Source organism: Myotis myotis, unplaced genomic scaffold (assembly GCF_014108235.1).
Source record: "Myotis myotis isolate mMyoMyo1 unplaced genomic scaffold, mMyoMyo1.p scaffold_m19_p_3, whole genome shotgun sequence".
In the NCBI taxonomy this organism is placed as follows: Eukaryota; Metazoa; Chordata; class Mammalia; order Chiroptera; family Vespertilionidae; genus Myotis; species Myotis myotis.
The window spans coordinates 72,148,638-72,169,441 of NW_023416335.1; the positions used below are offsets into that span (position 1 = coordinate 72,148,638).

A 20,804-nucleotide genomic window follows, 5' to 3' on the forward strand; every position below is an offset into this window, starting at 1 on the left:
GGTCCCACCCAACTGTCCTCCCCTGCTGTCCTGGTTGCCCCTAACTGCCCTCCCCTGCAGGCCATCTTGTGTCCACATTGGGGTGGCCATCTTGTGTGTTGGAGTGATGGTCAATTTGCATATTACACTTTTTTATATAGGATTATCCTCTTTTTTTCAGATGGAACGGCAAAGAAAGTTCAACATCATCTCCAACATTACATATCTAGTCAATGACAGGAAAAAAACTTGCATCTGGGTTGCAAGTCATCAAGACATTAGGAACTCTCCTGGATTTTCTCCTGAAGATTAGGTACTCTTTGAGGACAGAGATTAGCATAGAAAGTCTGGTACAATAAAAACAAACATCAAAACCAAGCTAAAACCCAAAACTGCAGTGTCAAGACTTAGTTGGAACTAAGTCCTATTTTCTAAACCTCTGTGCTAATATCCCAGAGTTGCTAGGGTTGTTTCCTGAACCCAAATCAGTACTGCGTGTTTACCAGGATCTTGGCTCACATCACCTCCAGGGAGTCAAGAGATGGATAACTTAAGGAAAGAGTCAAAAGTAAAGGACGACTTGTAAGGGGACAACGCACTCTGATGAGTGGGAAAAGTGCTTTAGCCTTGCGATTTGGCCATCGGTACACACAACAAATTCTTTCGCACGGTTTTAGCTCAAGGCCTTCATTATTCGTGCAACTTCCTCCTGCTTGGAATGCCTTTTATCTAATTACCCCACCACTCTTTTCTGCCTAAAGTCTATGCATTCTTCCTTTCACCTTTCCGGATCTGCTCCGGGATTTAGTATCTTGGGCCTTAGTTCTCAATGAACTTTTAAAGCTGCTATAACATTCTCGTTATTTTGTTGTAAGGATTGGGAACCACATTAGATTGTCATGTCAGTTCCATGGGGCGTGACCTAGCACTTTTGGACTTTTGGTGGCCCCTCTGCCACCCAAGCGGGCTCCAAGCACCTAGGCTCTCAGCAGTCGCTCAGTAAATATGTGGAGGAAGCTATTTTTATTTTATTTTTTTAGCGGTTGGGGCGCTGTGGTTCTCTCCCGCCTGGCACCCCTTCAAGCAGAGATCCTTGAACTACTTTGACCAGTGACCTTCACACAGACCTGCAAAAAACGTTAGCAGACGATTTCACATTCCAGAGCCGCACCAGTGGCGGGGCGGTGCGGGTCTCGCCTGCTTTCCGGGTTCGAGGGAACCCCGTCCTCCAAATTCCAACCCAACCAGACAGGTGACTGCGGGTGGGCGCTCAGCGCTCCAACCCGGCTCCGCCCCGTGCCGGACCCGCTGCGCCAGAACCCGCCGAAGGGCTGAGTGGTCAAAGGAGCGGACCGCACAGCCAATCGTACTTCTTTGTGCCCGGAAGGGGCGTGTCCTGGGCGGGTCAGTGCTCTCGCGGCGCGGGATTGGTGGGTTCCCGCGAGGGCCGCGGTGGCGGGAGTTTTCGGATGTGTTGGCGGCGGCGGCCCCAGCAGCAGCGGTTGGGCTGGTCCTGCCTGCAGACCTGGGCGGCGGAACCCGGAGGCCAGTCGCGCAGGGTCCTCAGGCTCCTCTCTCCCGACCTGCTGAGCGGCCGCCTCTGTCTGTGCCCGGAGCTGCGAGGAAGATGGATCGGCACCGGCCGCGGCTGCACCACCCGCCGCAGGGCTCCGCCGCCGGGGCCCCCTACCCCTCCTCTGCCTCGCTCCGCGGCTGCCGGGACGGCAGGGTGCCGCGCAGGAAGGGCCCCCAGCACCCCCCGCCGCCCCGCGGCCCCGAGGGGCCTGGAGAGAAACGCCCCAAATTTGTAAGTTTCACGTGGGGCCGGGGTGGGGCGGCTCCTGCGGGTGACAGTCCCCTGCCATTTCTCTGAAGCGGGCGGGCCTGCAGGGCCTGGGGGCTGAGTTTTGTTCTAGTTTCCAGCGCTGCCAGTACTTTATACGGCGACACGGTTCCTTCTGTTTGGATCCTCCGACATACACTGATTGTTGTGTTGCCCCGAATTTCTCAAGGCCGTTCACAGGTTTATGTATTGACGCCTTGTAGGTGGGTACCCCTAGCATCTGAGGGTAAGAGACATATCAAACTGAACTTTAGGTATTTTTTCCTGCTTAATATTTCAATCCAAGAAAAACGTTTTAAGCTAGATACAATTTTCCAAGTCGAAACAGCTCGTTATAAAACTTGGGCGGGGCCATGCGGTCATCGCTAAAGAATGTTCAGAGTGGAAAGAAGTCCAAGTTTTTGAAACTCGCTATTCCGATTGCTGCCCTTATTATTCACTGTAACAACCAAGGGGAGTGTCTTGTAAATCTTCTTGTTGATATCAACTAGTGGAAGAATGGGCAGTGGTGACAGTTCGGTGTGTGTTTCTGTGTAAATAAGTGACTTAGAGTATTGATAGATTTGGGTTGAGACCAACAGGATTGAAAATTTAATACTGACCCCTCCATTTTACTTAAGCGTATGGAAAAACATTTGTTTTATTCATAGGTGAAATTATCAGTACAGAATGTGCCTTCTGTGAACAAATATATCGTTAGGAATTTAAGTTAGGATACACAGATTAGAGAATAAAAATTTGTGGACGAGGAGTGACTTGCTAATTATAACAGTTAAAAGTGATAATTGAGTCAAACTGGGAGCAGAGCTCTGAGATGTAGCAGAATACTGGCAATGAGAGACAAGATGGATTAATTATGCTAAATTAATCATCAAGATGCCCAGAGGAATGGTGGGATTTTACAGGAGGATCAAATGTGTTGTTGATTGTTATTTGACAGAGTTGAGGAATAAATAGGATAGGGTTAAAATGGCAATGAAACATTCTACCCAATATGAGAAGAATCCAATGGGGCAACAGCTGTTCTTCCTTTAATAGTTTGCTCTCTTGGTTAAAAAGTCATTCCATTTTGTCTCTGACTCCTGTGCTCCAGAATACACAAGGTGTAAGTTTCTGTGACTCCTTTGGAGCAAGGATGTAATGAAAACAAAACCTAAATTAATGTCAGGTGATTTGGATTCTAGTAGTCTGCTGTTTTTCATTTCTTAGGTGTGTGGAAAGGGTTATTGTGAAGATGAACACAAAACAATATATTTAAGCTCTAAAACTAATAAACATCTAAAATAGTGTTTTTAGATAGGAGTCTTATTTGAATAATGACTCCATAATTAATTTAGAAGTAATTTGGGCCCTTTATAATCTCTGAAACTAATTTAGATTCTTTTTCAAAAAGATATATTTTTATTGACTTTAGAGAGGGAGAAAGAGCAAGAAACATCACTGATGAGAATCATTGATTAGCTGCCTCCTGCGTACCCCCTACTGGGGATCAGGCCCTCAACTTGGGCTTGTGCCGTGACCTGGAATTGAACTGTGACCTCCTGGCCATGATGCTCAACCACTGAGCCACACCGGCCGGACTAATTTAGATTCTTGCTTACATGGTAATGTAACCAGAACCAAGGTTTGACTGTCTGCCCCCTGAAACTAAACTCGTGAGACAGATGCTAGTGAGAAAGGGAGAAAAAGGTTTTATTCAAGTGTCAGTCACCTGAGGAGATGCGGGACTCTTGGCACAAAGCTCATCTCCACATCTTAGTGCAGGCAGAGGTTTTTATAAGAAGGAGGAGGGAAAGCAGAACAAAGAAATCAAGGGGAGGGAGTGGAAAGGTTCTGTGCATGCAGGCCAGCACAGTCCATTCCGATAAGGATCTCACAGCTGGTCACGTAATGGTTTGGTGTGCGTCATCCTAGTTCTGCATCATCCTGCTTCTATGGTTGAAGCTCAGCAAATCTCCGGAATGTCGGGCTCTGTATCTTCTGAAGTTAGTTCTTAGGATTCTTACACAAACATGCCGAGTTAGAGTTAGCATTTACAGAAACAATGTCAAATAAATGGTGGGGTGGGTTACAGTTCCCACTGCTACAGTTACTTCTTTAGATATATTTTCCATTTCACTAATTTTGTTGTCAACTATGTCTAATCTGTAGATTGTTTCATTTGAGTTTATCAATTATTTTTTATTTCTATAAGTTTCATTTACTTCTTTTTCATATCTGCCTGGTCATTCTTCAAAGTTCTGTTTCTTATTTCTTTAGGCCTTTCTTACTTAGCTCTTCTTCCTTATTTGACAGTCCTGGTATGTGCAATCTTTGGACTGTCTACATTGACTTGAACTCAGTGGTGGCTTGCTCTCTCTCCTGTGCTTGTTGATCTTTTTTTTTTTTTTAATTAAATCTTTATTGTTCAGATCAGGGGTCCTCAAACTACGGCCCAAGGGCCACATGCAAATACAAATATTGTATTTGTTCCCGTTTTGTTTTTTTACTTTAAAATAAGATATGTGCAGTGTGCATAGGAATTTGTTCATAGTTTTTTTTTAAAACTATAGTCCGGCCCTCCAATGGTCTGAGGAACAGTGAACTGGCCCCCGGTTTAAAAAGTTTGAGGACCCCTGGTTCAGATTATTACAGTTCCTCTTTTTCCCCCCCATAGCTTCCTTCCACCCACCCCTTGCCCTCACCCCCTTCCCCACTGTCCTCATCCATAGGTGCACGATTTTTGTCCAGTCTCTTCCCGCATCCCCCACACCCCTTTCCCCCTCCCAAGAATAGTCAGTCCACTCCCTTTCTATGCCCCTGATTCTATTATAATCACCAGTTTATTCTGTTCATCAGATTATTTATTCACTTGATTTTTAGATTCACTTGTTGATAGATGTGTATTTGTTTTTCATAATTTGTATCTTTACCTTTTTCTTCCTCTTCCTCTTCTTAAAGGATACCTTTCAGCATTTCATATAATACTGGTTTGGTGGTGATGAACTCCTTTAGCTTTTCCTTATCTGTGAAGCTCTTTATCTGACCTTCAATTCTGAATGATAGCTTTGCTGGATAAAGTAATCTTGGTTGTAGGTTCTATGACATGTGTGTCAGAGGTGACACGTGAACTCATTTTTTTGGTTGATTTTTCTTTGTTATATGGCATTTAAATATATAAAATAAATATCAAAAATATAAGTCTTTGTTTTACTATGGTTGCAAATATCAAAAAATTTCTATATGTGACACGACACCAGAGTTAAGTTAGGGTTTTTCAAACTGCTGACACGCCGAGCTCAAAAGGTTCGCCATCACTGCTAGTCATTAGGTCACCTAGTTGCCTGGGCAGCTGCTTTTGAGTAGGACAAGTAATGTAAGTTGTGACTGGAGCAGTGATGATTTGGGTGTTTGTATTTTGCATACTCTACAAAGCTGCAAGCTGGTCCTGGCTTAGTTTAAGACGGCAGGAGTTCTGAAACCCTGCTCACTGAAACCCTGGTTTACTTTGAGCCCCGATAAAGCAGACAGATCTTTGTTTTCTACCGAATGTATAGTTGTGGGCCTCAAGTTACTTTTGAATTGTGTATAAAAGTTTATAGTATAGGGCTGCTCCCCATAGATATGTGTAAATAGTAGAGATTAGTCTATTGTAAATGGCTGTACAATGAATCAACTGCTTTTGGGCTGTTTATGAACTAACCAGCTTGCCTTCTGTAGAAAATAGGTAAGCAGTGAGTATTGAGATGCTGGGATAGTTACTAGGGGACAGGATACAAACTCGAGGCTGAGAGGACAAGGCAGGTACCCAGGTGAAGACTGTAAAAGTAGATAGAATTCAGTAGGGCCATTAAGCTTGGTACCTGCCCTAGGCCACATCCTTAGTACCTGCACCTGCTTCCTTTCTAGAACAAAACAAAGCTGTTGCCTTTCAGTGATATGGGCACTCCATTCCCACCTCTCACCACTCTTAGAGACACATGGTACACACAGCAGCGGCCACCAGATCCAGAGTGAGAGCAGGATTTGTGGCTTCTGGAGAGGTCTCTATCTCTAGGATGTGGGACAGTCTTGAAAGGAGGCCTGTAAGTTTGGTAACCCAACTTGGCAGAGTAGCTCTTTTTAATTAGGAATATCCTTTAAAAGTTCTTACAGCCTTTAGTGTAAAACTTTCATCTAATCTTATGGTTTCCATTGGATAGGGTGTTAATTATTGCTTAATTATATCATTACAGTTTTGGTTGTGAGAGATTTTTCACCCTGTCCATTAATATCTGTATGTCTGCAGTGTTTGGGCATCATTAGTAATAACAGTTATGAGTGAGTCAAGCACAGTTCTAGGTGATTTACAAATATCAACTCCTTTAATGCGTACAATAATGCTATGAAGTAGATTATTGGCTTTGTTTGCTGGATGGGAAAACTGGGGACAGAGGTTAAATTGCTTTAGGTGACATAGCTGCCAGTTGGTGAGACTGGAATTTGAACCCAGGCAAATTGTCTTTGCTCTTCCATGCTCTTGGGAGGGAGTTTTAATCTCTACTGCTCCTTTTTTCATTCAGGAACCATTAACAGTAGTTAGTAATGCCTTTAAGGAATATAGAATTAGCAATTTCCTGGTTATAGGCTGTTTGTGAGGGTGAAGGGGTATTATGTTGGAGAACTTTTGTTTATTGTACTGAGAATTTGACTGTAGTTAAAATCACAGTAGGCTTGAAGAGATTAGCACATGCTGGCCTAATTGCTTTGGGTTTATTTGGAGGCAGCTGTGGCAGGCTGAATAATGACCCCTACCCCCAAAGATATTCACACCCTAATCCCCAGAACCTGTCAATGTTCCAAAAAAGGACTTTGAGGTATGATTAAATTAAGGGTTTAATAATGAGATTATCTTGGATTATCAAGAATGGGCCCTAAATGCAAACTTGTATCTCTCTATATAAAAAGCCCATGGCCCGCCCTCGCCGGTTTGGCTCAGTGGGTAGAGCATCGGCCTGCAGACCGGGGGCGGGTCCCAGGTTCAATTCAGGCTAAGGGCACATGCCTGGGTTTCAGGCTTGATCCCTAGTAGGGGGCATGCAGTAAGCAGCCGGTCAATGATTCTCTCTCATCATTGATGTTTCTATCTCTCTAACCCTCTCCTTTCCTCTCTGAAATCAATAAGAGTATATTTAAAAAAATAAATAAATAAAAAGCCCGTGGCGCTAACACTGTAAGGACCAAAGACCTCGCGGGTGGGGGGGGCTGTGAGTGAGGGAAGGTGCGCTTGGGTGGGCAGGGCCATAGGATTTCGGGGTGCTGGCTTTCTAGTATCCTTATAAGAGGGAGGCAGAGGAAGATTTGATCACAGAAGAGGAGAAGGAAGTGTGACTATAAGGCAGGGATTGGTGTTGGCAGCCACAAACCAAAGACGCTGGAAGGGACAAGGAACCATTCTCCCATGAGCCTCCAGCAGGAGACACTTTGATTTCAGCTCAGTGAGTCTGATGTTGGACATCTGGCCTCCAGAACTGAGGGACACCATTTTTGTTTCAAGCCATCAACTTTGTGATAATTTGTCATAGCAGCATAGGAGACAACAGCAGGCATAGTTTCCAGGGTGACCATGTTGAAAGGTTTAGTTTAACAGGTTAAAAATGTATGTTGCAGGAGAACACTTAGACTCACTTAAATCTCTTTCTTGTAGTGTTTTACTTTGGAAGGTTTGTGATTTGGGAGAGTATAAGATAACCACAGTTTGGTCCTCTGGAATAACAGCAAGAACCATCACTCATATTGGTCTGCTGTATCATTTAAAAAAAATGTTTTTGTTTATTTTAGAGAGAGTGGAAGGGAGAGGGAGAGAGAAAAATTGGTGAGAGAGAAACATCTACCAGCCTCCTGGATGCCCCCTACTGGGATGGAGCCTGGGCGGCCATGTACCCTGACCAGTAATTGAACCTGTGACTTTCTCGTTCATGGGACAACACCCAACCAATTGAGTCACACCGGCCAGGGCTGTTGTGTCATTTTCATAATTGCTAGAAAGCTGAGAAAAGATGGAGGTGATGTCTCTGTGCCCTTTTTTGAATTTACTTCTTCTTGGAGTCTGTAGCTAAAGTGATGTTTTCAGTTGTCCTAGAGTTAATGAGTCAAGAATTGGAGGTAATATTCTTTGTTGAAGGCTTTAGGCACCTGAGTTTTATTCAAGTCATATTCCACCTAACCCAGTGGTCAGCAAACTGCGGCTCGCGAGCCACATGCGGCTCCTTAGTCCCTTGAGTGTGGCCACGAAGTTTCAATCGCACTGTACGTGCGCGTCCGCATGTGGTATTTTGTGGAAGAGCCACACTCAAGGGGCCGCAGTTTGCCAACCACTGACCTAACCCATCAAACACTGAAACCTTCATAAGGTAAAATTATTATTATTATTATTTTTAATTCTCACTTGAGGATATGTTTATTGATTTTAGAGAGAGGGGAAGGAAGATATATAAAAATATGTCCTAGTAAAATATAAATATATATATATATATATATATATATATATATATATATCTTTTAGAGGCCCGGTGCACAAAATTTGTGCACTGGGGAGGGGGTGGGGGCGGTGGTCCCTCAGCCTGGCCTGAGCCCTCTCACGGTGCAGGAACCCACGGGGAGCAGGCCTAAGCCGGCAGTCAGGCATTCTTAGCGCTGCCTCAGAGGCAAGAGAGGCTCCTGCCACCGCCGCTGCGCTTGCCAGCTGTGAGCCCAGCTTCTGGCTGAGTGGCACTCCCCCTGTGGGAGTGCACTGACCACTAGGGGACAGCTCCTGCGCTGAGCGTCTGCCCCCTGGTGGTCAGTGTGCATCATAGCGACCAGTCATTCCACCGCTCGATTGATTTGCAGGTTAGCCTTTTATTATATAGGCTATACTAGGAGCCCAGTGCGCGATTCGAAATCGTGTGGCACTGCCCACTCATCTGCAGCCCTGCCTTGACACCCAACCTCTCCATGTAGAGCTCCAGCACGCCTGGCCCAGCCCCCAAACGCTCTGGCCTTCTCTGGCCGCTTCAAGCCCCGCCCTCAGTCCCTCAAGTTGCCTAGGGCTGGTCCCAACTTCTCTGGCCACCTCCCTGCTTCCGCCCCATCTCCAGAGCAACGCGGCGTATCAACCCTGTCATGGCACTGGAGGAGAGCGTGGAAGCCTCCCGCCTGCTGCGCTGTGCTCCTTCCCTTGGCAGGTGGGCCACGGGGCACTCAGAGTGCAAGCGGTGGGTGGTGAAGGACTGGTGAGGAGGGTGCTATGGGCCTTCACCCTTGCCCTCCCCAGCATGGGATGGTCCTGCCTCCGGGCACTTCCCTGCTTCTGCCCCGTATCTGGAGCAATGCCCCAGCTAATATGCTGATGACCTGGTTGTTACCGTTACAGCGTATTGACCATTAGCATATTAGCTCTTTATTAGTATAGATGTGTGTGTGTGTGTGTGTGTGTGTGTGTGTGTGTGTATTTATATGTATATTTATATATATGGATGTGAGAAAGAAACATGAATCTGTTGCCTCCCATAAGCCCCTACCAGGAATCAAGCCCACAACCTAGGTATGTGCCCTGAGCAGGAATTGAACCCACAACCTTTTGATGCTCCAACCAACTGAGCCACCTGGCCAGGGCAGGGAAAATTATTTTATTCAGGCCAGTCTTCTAGGTAAATTACTCTGAATTTTCCCAGACTTAATTTTTTTTTTTTACTTTCTGTTCTTCCTAATAGAGACTATGAAGTTTTGTTATTCTTTAATATATGATTTTTTTTCAAAAGAAACAATTATATCAACTGGGTTTTGGAGAGTACAACTAGCTCCTGAAAGTAGATGATATAGTATTTATTACTTCTGGATTACTCTGGATCTTTTCTTTGTGGGTTAAAAGGGGTGGACACAGGGATGATTTCAGATTTAGAGCATGGCTTAATTGCTTTTTTTCAAAGACTCATGTCTTTAATTATGAAGCAAGCAAACTGACATACATTTATTACACTGGCATCTCATTTAGTCTGGTAGCAATTGCTTCTGAACAGATGTTACCTGAAACACCTTTGTGTAGTTGGTAGAATGCTAAAATTTGTCATGTTTTTATTATTGTTGTCTCAAATTAAGTCTACTTTATGGCATAACTTTATTGCTGTGTCCTAGAATTTTTATATATTTATTGCCTTATAAATTGGATTTAAAATTGGCTTTTTATGTACAATGTAAATTAACATGTGTATAACTTGTTTATGCTTGCAGAATAATGCAAGAAAAAACTGCTACGTATTACACTACTGTAATTGTCTTTAATTCAGCATATAGTATCCTCCAAACTAAGAGTGAAATGAATGCTACAGAATATGCTTACCATCACACTCTACTTGTTTATCTCAGAAACTAATTTGACTTTTAGATCTATAAAATATAGATTAAGCATAACCTTTTACTTCATGGGATATTAAAGATCAAAGCATAGCTTTCTTTGAACAGGATCTTTAAAGGTAACTTTTCTCTCACTAGCAGTATGGTGGCATTGAAATACCTTACCATTGGGGATCATTTTCTCAAATAGCAAATCAAATCATTATTATTAACTTAGGGGAGAATTTTAAGAGTTTCAATAAGTTAGTTTTGGTGCTAGAATATTCAGGTTACTAGCTAATTAATGAAAATTACTTGGAAATGCTTGCCATAGATTTTATTCTGCAAAAAGATCCACTGCCATCCTTTCTTACAGTTTTTTTTTTTTTTTGGCATAGAAGAGGCATTGTGAATAACATTAATGAGCACTGACTTATCCCACTCTTAGGACTTGAATCCTAGCTATTTCACTTATCAGTTGTGTGAACTTGGGCAAGTTACTTAACCAGTCTCGGTGCCTCTGTTTGCTCATGTGTAAAAGGGAGTTGGTGGGAAGATTAAAAATTAATGTGATGGGCCTAGAATAGTAAACTCCATGTAAATTTTGCCATTTATAGGATTGTTGTTGTCTTCATTAGTAGTAATAGTAGTAGTATAATTTTTATCTGGAATTCATGGCACTGGGAATACTACATTGAATATTTGAATAAATTTATTAATGCTAGAAAGTCTTAATTGGGCCAGGCTTTTTTTCTCATGGTGTGGTGGAGGCAAAGTCATTCTGTTCTCAGTTTTTATTCTAAGGAAGCTCATACAGCTCTGGAACTTGGGACCAATGAGACTCACAAAAAGAAACCTACAAAGGAAATACCTCAAATTTAGGAAAAAAGTCTGTGATATTTCAGTGTGGACTTGAATGAGAATAAAAATGTTACATATATTTGTATGTATAGACATAAAATTACGTATAACTCTTTGTGCTTATGGCTTTTCATAACCATAAGATCGAAACAGATTTATATATATATTCCAACGCAATAGTAGAGGCAATAAAATTCAAATGAACAGTAACATCAATTTAATGTGATTGACAATGATGTTCAGCTGAAATTGTCATTATTAGATTTAATAGTGGAAAGATACATATGATTTCCTGTTTGTCATCTTGACTCTTGGCTGGAAATGGAACCCCAGGGGTTGAGGAAGCTAAGTACAGAGCAATTAATCCAGGCACTCAGGCCTGTCTTCGAGCATCACCTGCCTTTTCCACAAGGTCTTGACTTGAGGCTGTGCGTGAAGTGTGAACTCTTATAAGCCTGTTTATGATAAAAAAAAAAATAGCCATATGTAAACTTTCTTTTTTAGCAAATTGTATGAAATTGTTGAAAAAAGAGCAGAAGGAATCAGAGTCAAGATTACAAGCATCTATATTTATTTTTCTCTTAAGTTTCCACAGCTCTGGGAACATGGTTCCTTGAGTAGTGTTGTTTTGGAATTATGAGCAACCATTTGGAACTGAATACTTCCCAAGTGGAGGAGGCTTGTAAAAACCTACGTGGCATGATGCTGTTGTTTTGGCCTTCCCTTGTCACCATATTGGTATACACCCAATGCAAGTGTGGCCACCCATAGTGCCTGCCAGAACATGGTTGTAGAGTGGTCATTCAGATTGTCCAGAATATACTTACATTACTTCTGTTTAAGATAATTCTGGGAAAATGCACAATTTAAAAATTCTTATATAATTGGAGAGTCTGTGGAAGGGTTCTGCAGGCCTCAGTTTGAGGAATCTGGAGATCACTTTAAATGAAGAAGTTAGAAGAGTATTTGAACCAGGCAAAGGTTTTGCACCTTCAGTCCTTTGTCTAGTGATGGATTAAAAGTGATTAGTAAATATTTAGGATGTATCAGTGTGCTTCAAAAGAGTACTTCTAAGTAGTTTTCTGAGGATAAACATTTTTCTTGCAATCTTTAAAATATTTTATTATAATAAAGAGGTATAGAACACTATACACTAACCAATAAGCTTCAGAAATGAAACTTCATAAATCCTATTGAAATTTTCATTTTTCTCCCTTCCTATCAATATTTCCTTGTAATCTTTGCTTTTCATTTCCTTGAGGTAAGGGCTTTTGAAAAAATTTGATTAGTTTTGTTGTTGTTTTAGTTATATCTATCTCTTTTCTCTAAAAATAGATCTGTGGATGGAATTAATATACAATATCTTTCTATCTCTCTGTCTTTGAGCATCATAGCCCATCTTAAATACATTGAATCCTAGTTCCCTCTTCCTTTCAAGTATGTTCTTAGGGCATTCTGTTTGCTGAGGGACTTGGGTATATCCAGGTAGCTGAGACCCTGGTCAGACCAACATGGGTCAAAGATAGCTAACTGCCTGTTCAACTCTCTTCAAGGAAATTATTGCTAATCCTAGGTCATTCTAGAAGTAAAAAAAAAAAAAGAAAAAAAAGAAAAAAAAAGTGCATGACTCTTTTGTGTTTATGGTATAGAATTTCTTGAAATTCTTAGGTACATGGGTTAGTCTAATTGTAAGATCCATAATACTGCATTTATTTGGCTAATTTTATTATGAAATATCTTCTCAGGATGTGGGGAGTTTATCTTGTTATTGCTACGTTTTGCCAAGGTGGATGTTTATTTGTGCATCATAAAATGAAACTCTGTAATACTGAGTTTTTAACTAGGAACTGCAAATTGGTGACATTAATTATGGACTGTATCATATTATTAAGCTGTTTTTGTTTATCTGTACCTTGGGTAGAATGCAATATATAATGGCAATTACATTCATTTCAAATAAAAACTTTGACAACCTGAGAAATGAACATGAAAAATACAATGCATATAATCTGCAATCAGGAATTCAATGTGATAGTTTCATTTCTTTATAGAACGTGACGTTCTTCAATTAAAACCATGTTCTAACTTAGCCTCTCTTCTGTTCCTATTAATATGTTATCTGTATTCTGCTTTTGGTTGCTTTATGCATGTGGTTGTAAGCTTTTGGGAATCACTTTCTTGGTGGTGTCAGGTATAGGCTTGAGCTTATAGTAGGAATGTGAATGCTTGGTTAATTGAAAATGTATGTAAAATTACTCTTGTAACCTTACACCTCCTGGTTCATTAATCAATCTATTTATTATTAATTTAAATTTAAATCTTATTGATATACCATAAATGTCTATTTCTTTTTATAAAAGACTAGTGACCCAGTGCACGAAATTCGTGCACATTAAAAGGAAATTAGAGGAAATATTTTAATATTGCTATTTGCCCTTTCTCTATAATAGAAGTGTCAGAGATGAAAGAAAATTAGTAAAATGTATATGAAAATTTTCCTCCTGTCAGAGTTTGGGGCGCGCCACGGGAACCTGAGTCAAGTCCCTGCCCCAGCCGGCCCCACCCCCATTGGGCTAGAGCAGCCGTGGGCAAACTACGGCCCGTGGGCCGGATCGTTTGGCTGTTCTATCTGGCCCGCGGAGCCGAAAGAGCGGAGGGTTCTCTTGCTCTCCCCTCCGCTCCTTCACCAGCAGCAGTGTTAACATGTATTAGTTCACACAAACACTCCATCCATGCTTTTGTTCCGGCCCTCTGGTCCAGTTTAAGAACCCATTGTGGCCCTCGAGTCAAAAAGTTTGCCCACCCCTGGGCTAGATACAGACCCGGCTGGCCCCACCCCCGTCAAACCCCACTGGGTGGGGGGTGTGGCCTCAAGTTGCCTGACCTGGCGCTGGGGCGGGGGGTGTAGCCTGAGGTCCCCTGTCAAGCCCTGCCGGGCGGGGTGCAGCCTCAGGTCCCTGCAGATTGCTTGTTGAGGCTCGTTATGGGAACTCGGCCTCCGCTGTGGGCGCAGCCATTTTATGTTATGGAATCCCTGCCTCTGCTGTGGGTGCAGCCATCTTGACCATTATGGCATGACTGTCAATTTGTATATTCCCTCTTTATTAGATAAGATTTCAGTGGTGGTGGGTGAGGGCATAGACCAGTGATGGCGAACCTATGACATGCATGTCAGAGGTGACACGCATACTCATTTTTTTGGTTGATTTTTCTTTGTTAAATGGCATTTAAATATATAAAATAAATATCAAAAATATAAGTCTTTGTTTTATTATGGTTGCAAATATCAAAAAATTTCTATATGTGACACGGCACCAGAGTTAAGTTAGGGTTTTTCAAAATGCTGACACACCGAGCTCAAAAGGTTCGCCATCACTGGCATAGACTATATCTGGGTCATTGGGGAACTGAGTTTGCCAACTCAAGCTCCTCCAGGGACCTGGCTTTTGAGCCCCACCCCTAACCACTGTGATAAAAAGGGCTTGGGCTGGATTAAAATATGTCTGTATGTCCTTGGGCAAATTAACTTCTGTGTCTCAGTTTTCCTATTTGTGAAAAGAAATAGAGAATTACAGTATCAACACTTATAGATTGTTGTGAGGATTAGTTGAGGTAGTGTATGTTACAGTAGCTTGGGCACAGTACCTAGTAGTGTGACAGCTATTTTTATTTTATTTTTTAACTAGAGGTCCGGTGCACGAAAATTTGTGCACTCAGGGGGGTCTCGCAGCCCGGCCTGCACCCTCTCGCAGTCCGGGAGCTTCAGGGGATGACGGCTTAGGCCCACTTCCCCCGAGGAGTGGGCCTAAGCCGCAGTCTGGCCTCCCTCTGTGGGAGTCTACCGGGTGGGCCAATCAGGGGATGGCACCAGCTGGAGAGTTGCTGGCCCTGCCCCCCATCACCCTGCCACTGCTGCTGGTCACTGCCGCTGGTTGCTGCCCTCCTCCATCCCCATCGCTGTCCCCTCCGTCTGCCCACAGGCACGCACCTTGGCTGGCCTGGCGCCGCCTGCTTGCTGGCCCCACCCCTCGCCTACTGGTCGTTCTGTTTGGTTGATTTGCATATTATGCTTTTATTATATAGGATTTATTTTTTAATAATTCTTTATTGTTGAAAGTGTTACATATGCCCCTCTTATTCCCCCATTGACCCTCTCTAGCCCGCCCCTGCCCCCTCCCCCACAAGGCCCTCACCACCCCATTGTCAGTGTCCATGGGCCATGCATATATGCATACAAGATCTTGGTTGATTATCTCCCACCCACCCATCCTCTCCCACCTTCCCTCTGAGATTCTGCACTCTGTTCCATGCTTCCATGGCCCTAGATCTACTCCGTTTATCAGTTTGTTTTGTTACTTAGATTCCACATATGAGTGAGATCATGTTATACTTGTCTTTCTCAGACTGACTTATTTCACTTAGCATGATACTCTCCAGGTCCCTCCATGCTGTGTGACAGCTATTTTTAGTGTTATTCTTTTGTGGACACCAAAGTAGGGAAGATTCCATCTCTGTAGTGTTGAATTCTTTAGAGTTGGCCATCTTGAAGGGGATGTGACAGGATCTCAGTAATTGATAGCATTTTGACCTTTCTTCTCTTGCTCCTTACCTCCCTCCTCATCCCACCCTTCCTGCTGGACACCTGCATTAATGTGTCCAGGGAATGGACCTTAATTTGAGTGAGGACCACAGCAAGGGGTTTAGTCCTTGATCATAGACCTCCAGCCCCTGACCTTGCCTCTTTCTTTCTCTGTTAATCTCCTGCTGACATTTGTCCCACACTAAACCTACACTAAACCCAAAAGTAGCCCTGGACTTCCTTTTGACCTAGGATACCTTCCTACTCCTCATCTCCTCAAGCTGACATAAGGCAGAATCCTATCTAATAAAAGAGAAACATGGTAATTAGCCATACATCCGCTACCCTTCCCATTGGCTAATCAGGGCGATATGCAAATTAACTGCCAGACAAGATGGCGGCCAGCAGCCAGGCAGCTTGAAGCGAACATGAGGCTTGCTTGCTTCAGTGACGGAGGACTCCAATGTTCCCTGCCTGCCGCTGCCGGCCTATGAGCTTGCAGTTTGAAACATTGTTACAAATATAGAAGCTAAACAAAATTCCAGAAACCTGCTTTCAGCCAGCCGGAATCTCAGAGCTGGAGTTGAAACAGTATTTCGATTGTAGAACCCAAACAAACCAGATACCTGCTTTCAGCAGCGGAGGCCTAAGAGCTGGAGCTAAGCCTCAGAGCTAAAGCTGGCTCAGAATAAAAAAGAAAAAGAAAAAAAGGAGCAGTTGGGAGCTTCAGTCACCCGCCAGCCTGAAAACAGCCCTCAGCCCCTCACCCAGACTGGCCAGGCACCTAAGTGGGACCCCCACCCTGATCCAGGACACCCTTCGGGGCAAACCAGCCGGCCCCCACCCGTGCACCAGGCCTCTATCCTATATAGTTAAGAGAGTAATATGCCTCCCAGCACCAGGATCAGCGGAGCCGCAAGGCCTCCTGGCACCGGGATCAGCGTGACAGGGGGCAGCGCCCAAACCCCCTGATTGCCCTGCGGCTCTGTGTGTGACAGGGGGCGGGGGCACAACCTCCCTATCTACCCTGCTCTGTGTGTGACAGGGTGTGGCGCCCCAACCCCCTGATCGGCCCTGCTCTGTGGGTGATAGAGGGCGGTGCCCCAATCCCCTGCTCTGTGTGTAACGGGGTAGAGCCATAACCTCCCCATCGGCCCTGCCCTGAGTGTGACAGGGTACGGCGCCCCAACCCCTGATCCGCCCTGCTCTGTGTGTGACAGGGGGCGGTGCCCCAACTCCTCTATCGGCCCTACTCTGTGAGGGGGGGAGCTCCTCAACCCCCTGATTGGCCCTGCTCTGTGCGTGACAGGGGGGAGCTCCCCAACCCCCTGATGAACCCTGCTCTGTGCGTGACAGGGGGGAGCTCCCCAACCCCCTGATGAGCCCTGCTCTGTGCGTGACAGGGTACGGAGCCCCAACCCCCCCTGATGGGCCCTGCTCTGTGCGTGACAGGGGGCAGCGCCCCAACCCCCTGATTGGCTCTGCTCTGTATGTGACGGGGGGGGTGCTGCAACCTCCCCATAGACCCTGCCTTGAGTGTGACAGGGGGCGGTGCCCCAACCCCCCAATCGGCCCTACCCTGAGCGTGACTGAGGGTGGCATCACAACCTCCCGATCCGCCCTGCTCTGTGCATGACAGGGGGCGGCGCCCTAATTCCCCAATGAGCCCTGCTCTGAGCCCGACCAGGGGCTGCACCTAGGGATTGGGCCTGCCCTCTGCCACCTGGGAGCAGGCCTAAGCCAGCAGATCGTTATCTCCCGAGGGGTCCCAGACTTCGAGAGGGTATAGGTCGGGCTGAGGGATCCCCCCCTCCCCTCCCCCCCCAAGTGCACAAATTTTTGTGCACCAGGCCTCTAGTATCTATATATAAAAAAAGCTACCATAATAGTCATAAAGACCTAACGACCGATTGCTATGATGCCCACTGTGGCCAGCGAACTCCCTGATCAGGGGGTGGGGCCTGCAGCCAACCTTGCAGCCCCTCCCCCCTGCCTGCCTGCCCCTGATTGGGCTCTCCCACCCCGATCAAGAGCGGGCCTGGCCTCCTCCATCCCTCCCCCCCCCCCCCCCGCCACTGGTCAGCCATGCCCCGATCAGCCCGCCCCACCACGAGATGCCCGCAGCCCCTCCCCGCAGCCGGCCTGCCCCTGATCTCACCCCCCCATCCCAATAGGGGGCAGGGCTGGCCGGCGAATCTCCTGCAGCTCCTCCCCACGCCTGGCCCCACCCCGATCAGGGGCAGGGCCATCTGGCCTACCACCCATGGCCCTTCCCCCAGGCCACTGGCCCCTGATCGGCACCCCGACCCACCCCAATCAGGGGCGGGGCCAACTGGCCCACCACCCACAACTCCTCCCCATGGCAGGCCCTGCCCCCAATCGGCCCACCAGCCAGTCACCCACGGCCCTTTTCCCCAGCCGGCCCGGCCCTGATTGGGGGCCCTGATCTGGCCCTGATCAGGGTGGGCCAGCTGGCCAACCTCCCACCATCTCCTCCTCCTGACAGGCCTAGCCCCGATCTGCCCTGATTGGAGCCGAGCTGGCTGGACCTCACCTGTGCACGAATTTGTGCACTGGGCCTCTAGTAAATGAATAATAGAATGTCTGGCCTCCTTGTTCATTTGCCTCAGATCTCCAAGCCTGTAGCCACCTGACAGACTTATCTGTGGCTGAACCAGGCTGCTGCATCCTGGTGGAAACCTCCCAGCTATGTGAACTGATGCCCTTAGACTTCGGGTATACACATGGCCTGCTGATTAGCTGGGTCCTCAAAGATGCTGGATATTTATCATCATCACAATAGCTACCTTTATCCAGCTCCCACAGTGGGCTAGGCACATGTTTTGCCACTTACTCTAACACTGCTTTGAAGCAGGCACTCTCACCACTCTTGCATTGCACATGATGGGACAGAGGTGGGGAAGAGGCTTCGGAACTTTCCCGAGGTGCCCCAGCCGGGAATGAGGAATGATGACTATAAACACAGTCAGCCTGGCTCCAGAGCCCTGACTTTGAACTAGCTCTTGGTTGCCTCCTTTTCCATTTCTCTCAGCATTTAGGCTAAACCGTTATCACTCTCTTTACTCTCTCTATGGGCCTGATTCCCTTTTTGTTGTAAATAGTTTTTATTTTTATTTTTTAATTGAAAAAGTGATGTATGCACCTCTTAAGCACAACAGTGTTATGAGTACAGAGTGAAATTAACTAAGCCTTCCTTACAGCCCAGACCACCAATTCAGACTTTTCCCATACAGAGGTAATGATCACTTCTATTATTTTCTATTGTCTCCTTTAATGATATTTTGTGTGTATGTAAAGCACTCACTTTGTACCCACATGGGAAAATACCACAGCATTCACTTAAAAGATTTCAAGAGATGGTTACCCTCACTCTTGGAACTCACTTTGATCCTTCTCCAGAGAGAAAATAAAGGCCATATTGCTTGAACTCACTAAATTTCCTGCTATTGCAGCTGTAATCTTCTGTATCTGCAACACTTCATCTTTTCTTCTCCAATATCCACAGAAGAAATGTCTGTTTTCCTGAACAAGGTTAATTCCTTTACCACTGTTCTTGACCCACCCCCACCCCATTAGGAATGTTTCACTCTTGCAGTGGTTCTCAACCTGTGGGTCGCGACCCCTTTGGAGATCGAACCACCTTTTCACAGGGCTCGCCAAAGACCATCGGAAAACATATATAATTACATATTGTTTTTGTGATTAATCACTATGCTTTAATTATGTTCAATTTGTAACAATGAAATTGGGTGTCACCACAACTTGAGGAACTGTATTAAAGGGTCGTGGAATTAGGAAGGTCGGCTCCTTCCCATAAGAATGCTCTCATGTCTTCCACTATTAAAGAAAAAGCAGAAGCAAAAGCAAATAGCCTCCCTTCCCCTTTCCCTTGACCCTTTTAGCCAAATTCTCTGAAGCAGTTTCATTTACTCAGTAAATATTTGCATCCTCTTTATATCAAGCATAGCAAAAGTTGTTACAATTTGAACTTGACTTTGAGAGGCTCACATTCATTCTGGTATGGAAAAAGAGAGGTGTGAACCAACAAGTGTGAAGGTTCCCAGGGAGTCCAACTTGTATAATCTTTAAGAACTCAGATCCCTGCCCTGACTGGTTTGACTCAGTGGATAGAGTGTCGGCCTGTGGACTGAAGGGTCCCGGGTTCGATTCCGGCCAGGGGCACATGCCTAGGTTGCGGGCTCGATCCCCAGTAGGAGGCGTGCAGTAGGCAGCTGATCAATGATTCTTTTTCATCATTGATGTTTCTATCTCTCTTTCCCTCTCCCTTCCTCTCTGAAATCAATAAAAATATATTTAAAAAAAGAACTCAGATCCTGGAGTTAACCAAGGTTTAAATCCTGGCTCTATATTTGATAGCTATGTGATCTTTGAAAATTACTTTTGCGTTTTCTTTCTTCATTTGTGAAATGGGAACATTAGTACCTGTATTATAGGTTAGACATGATGATTCAGTGTGTTGTAATGGAGGTTGACACATGAGTACTGAACAGCTCTTATCTTGTTGCTGCTCTTATGATGGCTTTGGTAAAAGGTAGGTGCACCTTTAAAGGAGGGATTCAGCTGCTTCCCGTGGGTTCCTCAACTTTGCCTTTGCTCCATCATTCCACTGAAATTGTTTTGGTGGATCAGTAATTGCCAACCCAGTGGCTGATATTCAAGCTTCATCTTACTTGATTTCTTCACAGTATTAGCACTAATCTGTCATTTCTTGAAGTTTTTGCCATCATCTGTTCTTTTCTTCAGATCTTTGTTCATTCCTCTTCTCACTCTTTCAAATTAGTTTTTCCAAGCACTATCTCTGGTTTTCTTCTCTTAAATCTCCTTTCAACACGAGCACATATTAGTACATTTCTATAGCGTTTTTTTATTGCCTATATCAGTGATGAACTTTCTGGAATGATGGAAATATTCTCTTCTGCCGCATTTAAGTTGATAGTCACTAGCCACATGTGGCTAATGCTACCAAAAAGCTGAATTTTAAATTTGAATTAATTTAAATAGTCATATGTGGCTACTGGCTAATGACAGACTTTGGCCAACATTCATGTTTAAAGGGACTGCTTGTGGCCCTCAGAGTCTTCCTTCATCTGTAAATCATACTGCCTGCTAATGCGGTGACGATTTACCCCTGCTGGATAACACACACGTATTATTCTAGCTAAGGTGGTG

General features: G+C 44.9%; 1 protein-coding gene across 1 annotated transcript in view; it reads left to right on the forward strand.

Moving 5' to 3' along the window:
* The first annotated feature begins 1,543 nt into the window (after window positions 1-1,543).
* Window positions 1,544-20,804, forward strand: part of DIAPH3 (diaphanous related formin 3) — a 558,347-nt gene continuing 539,086 nt past the window's right edge. Inside the window, exon 1 of the mRNA XM_036299517.1 lies at window positions 1,544-1,786. Coding sequence (XP_036155410.1) covers window positions 1,607-1,786 — 180 coding nt within the window. The 5' untranslated portion in view covers window positions 1,544-1,606. The remainder of the gene's footprint in view (window positions 1,787-20,804) is intronic.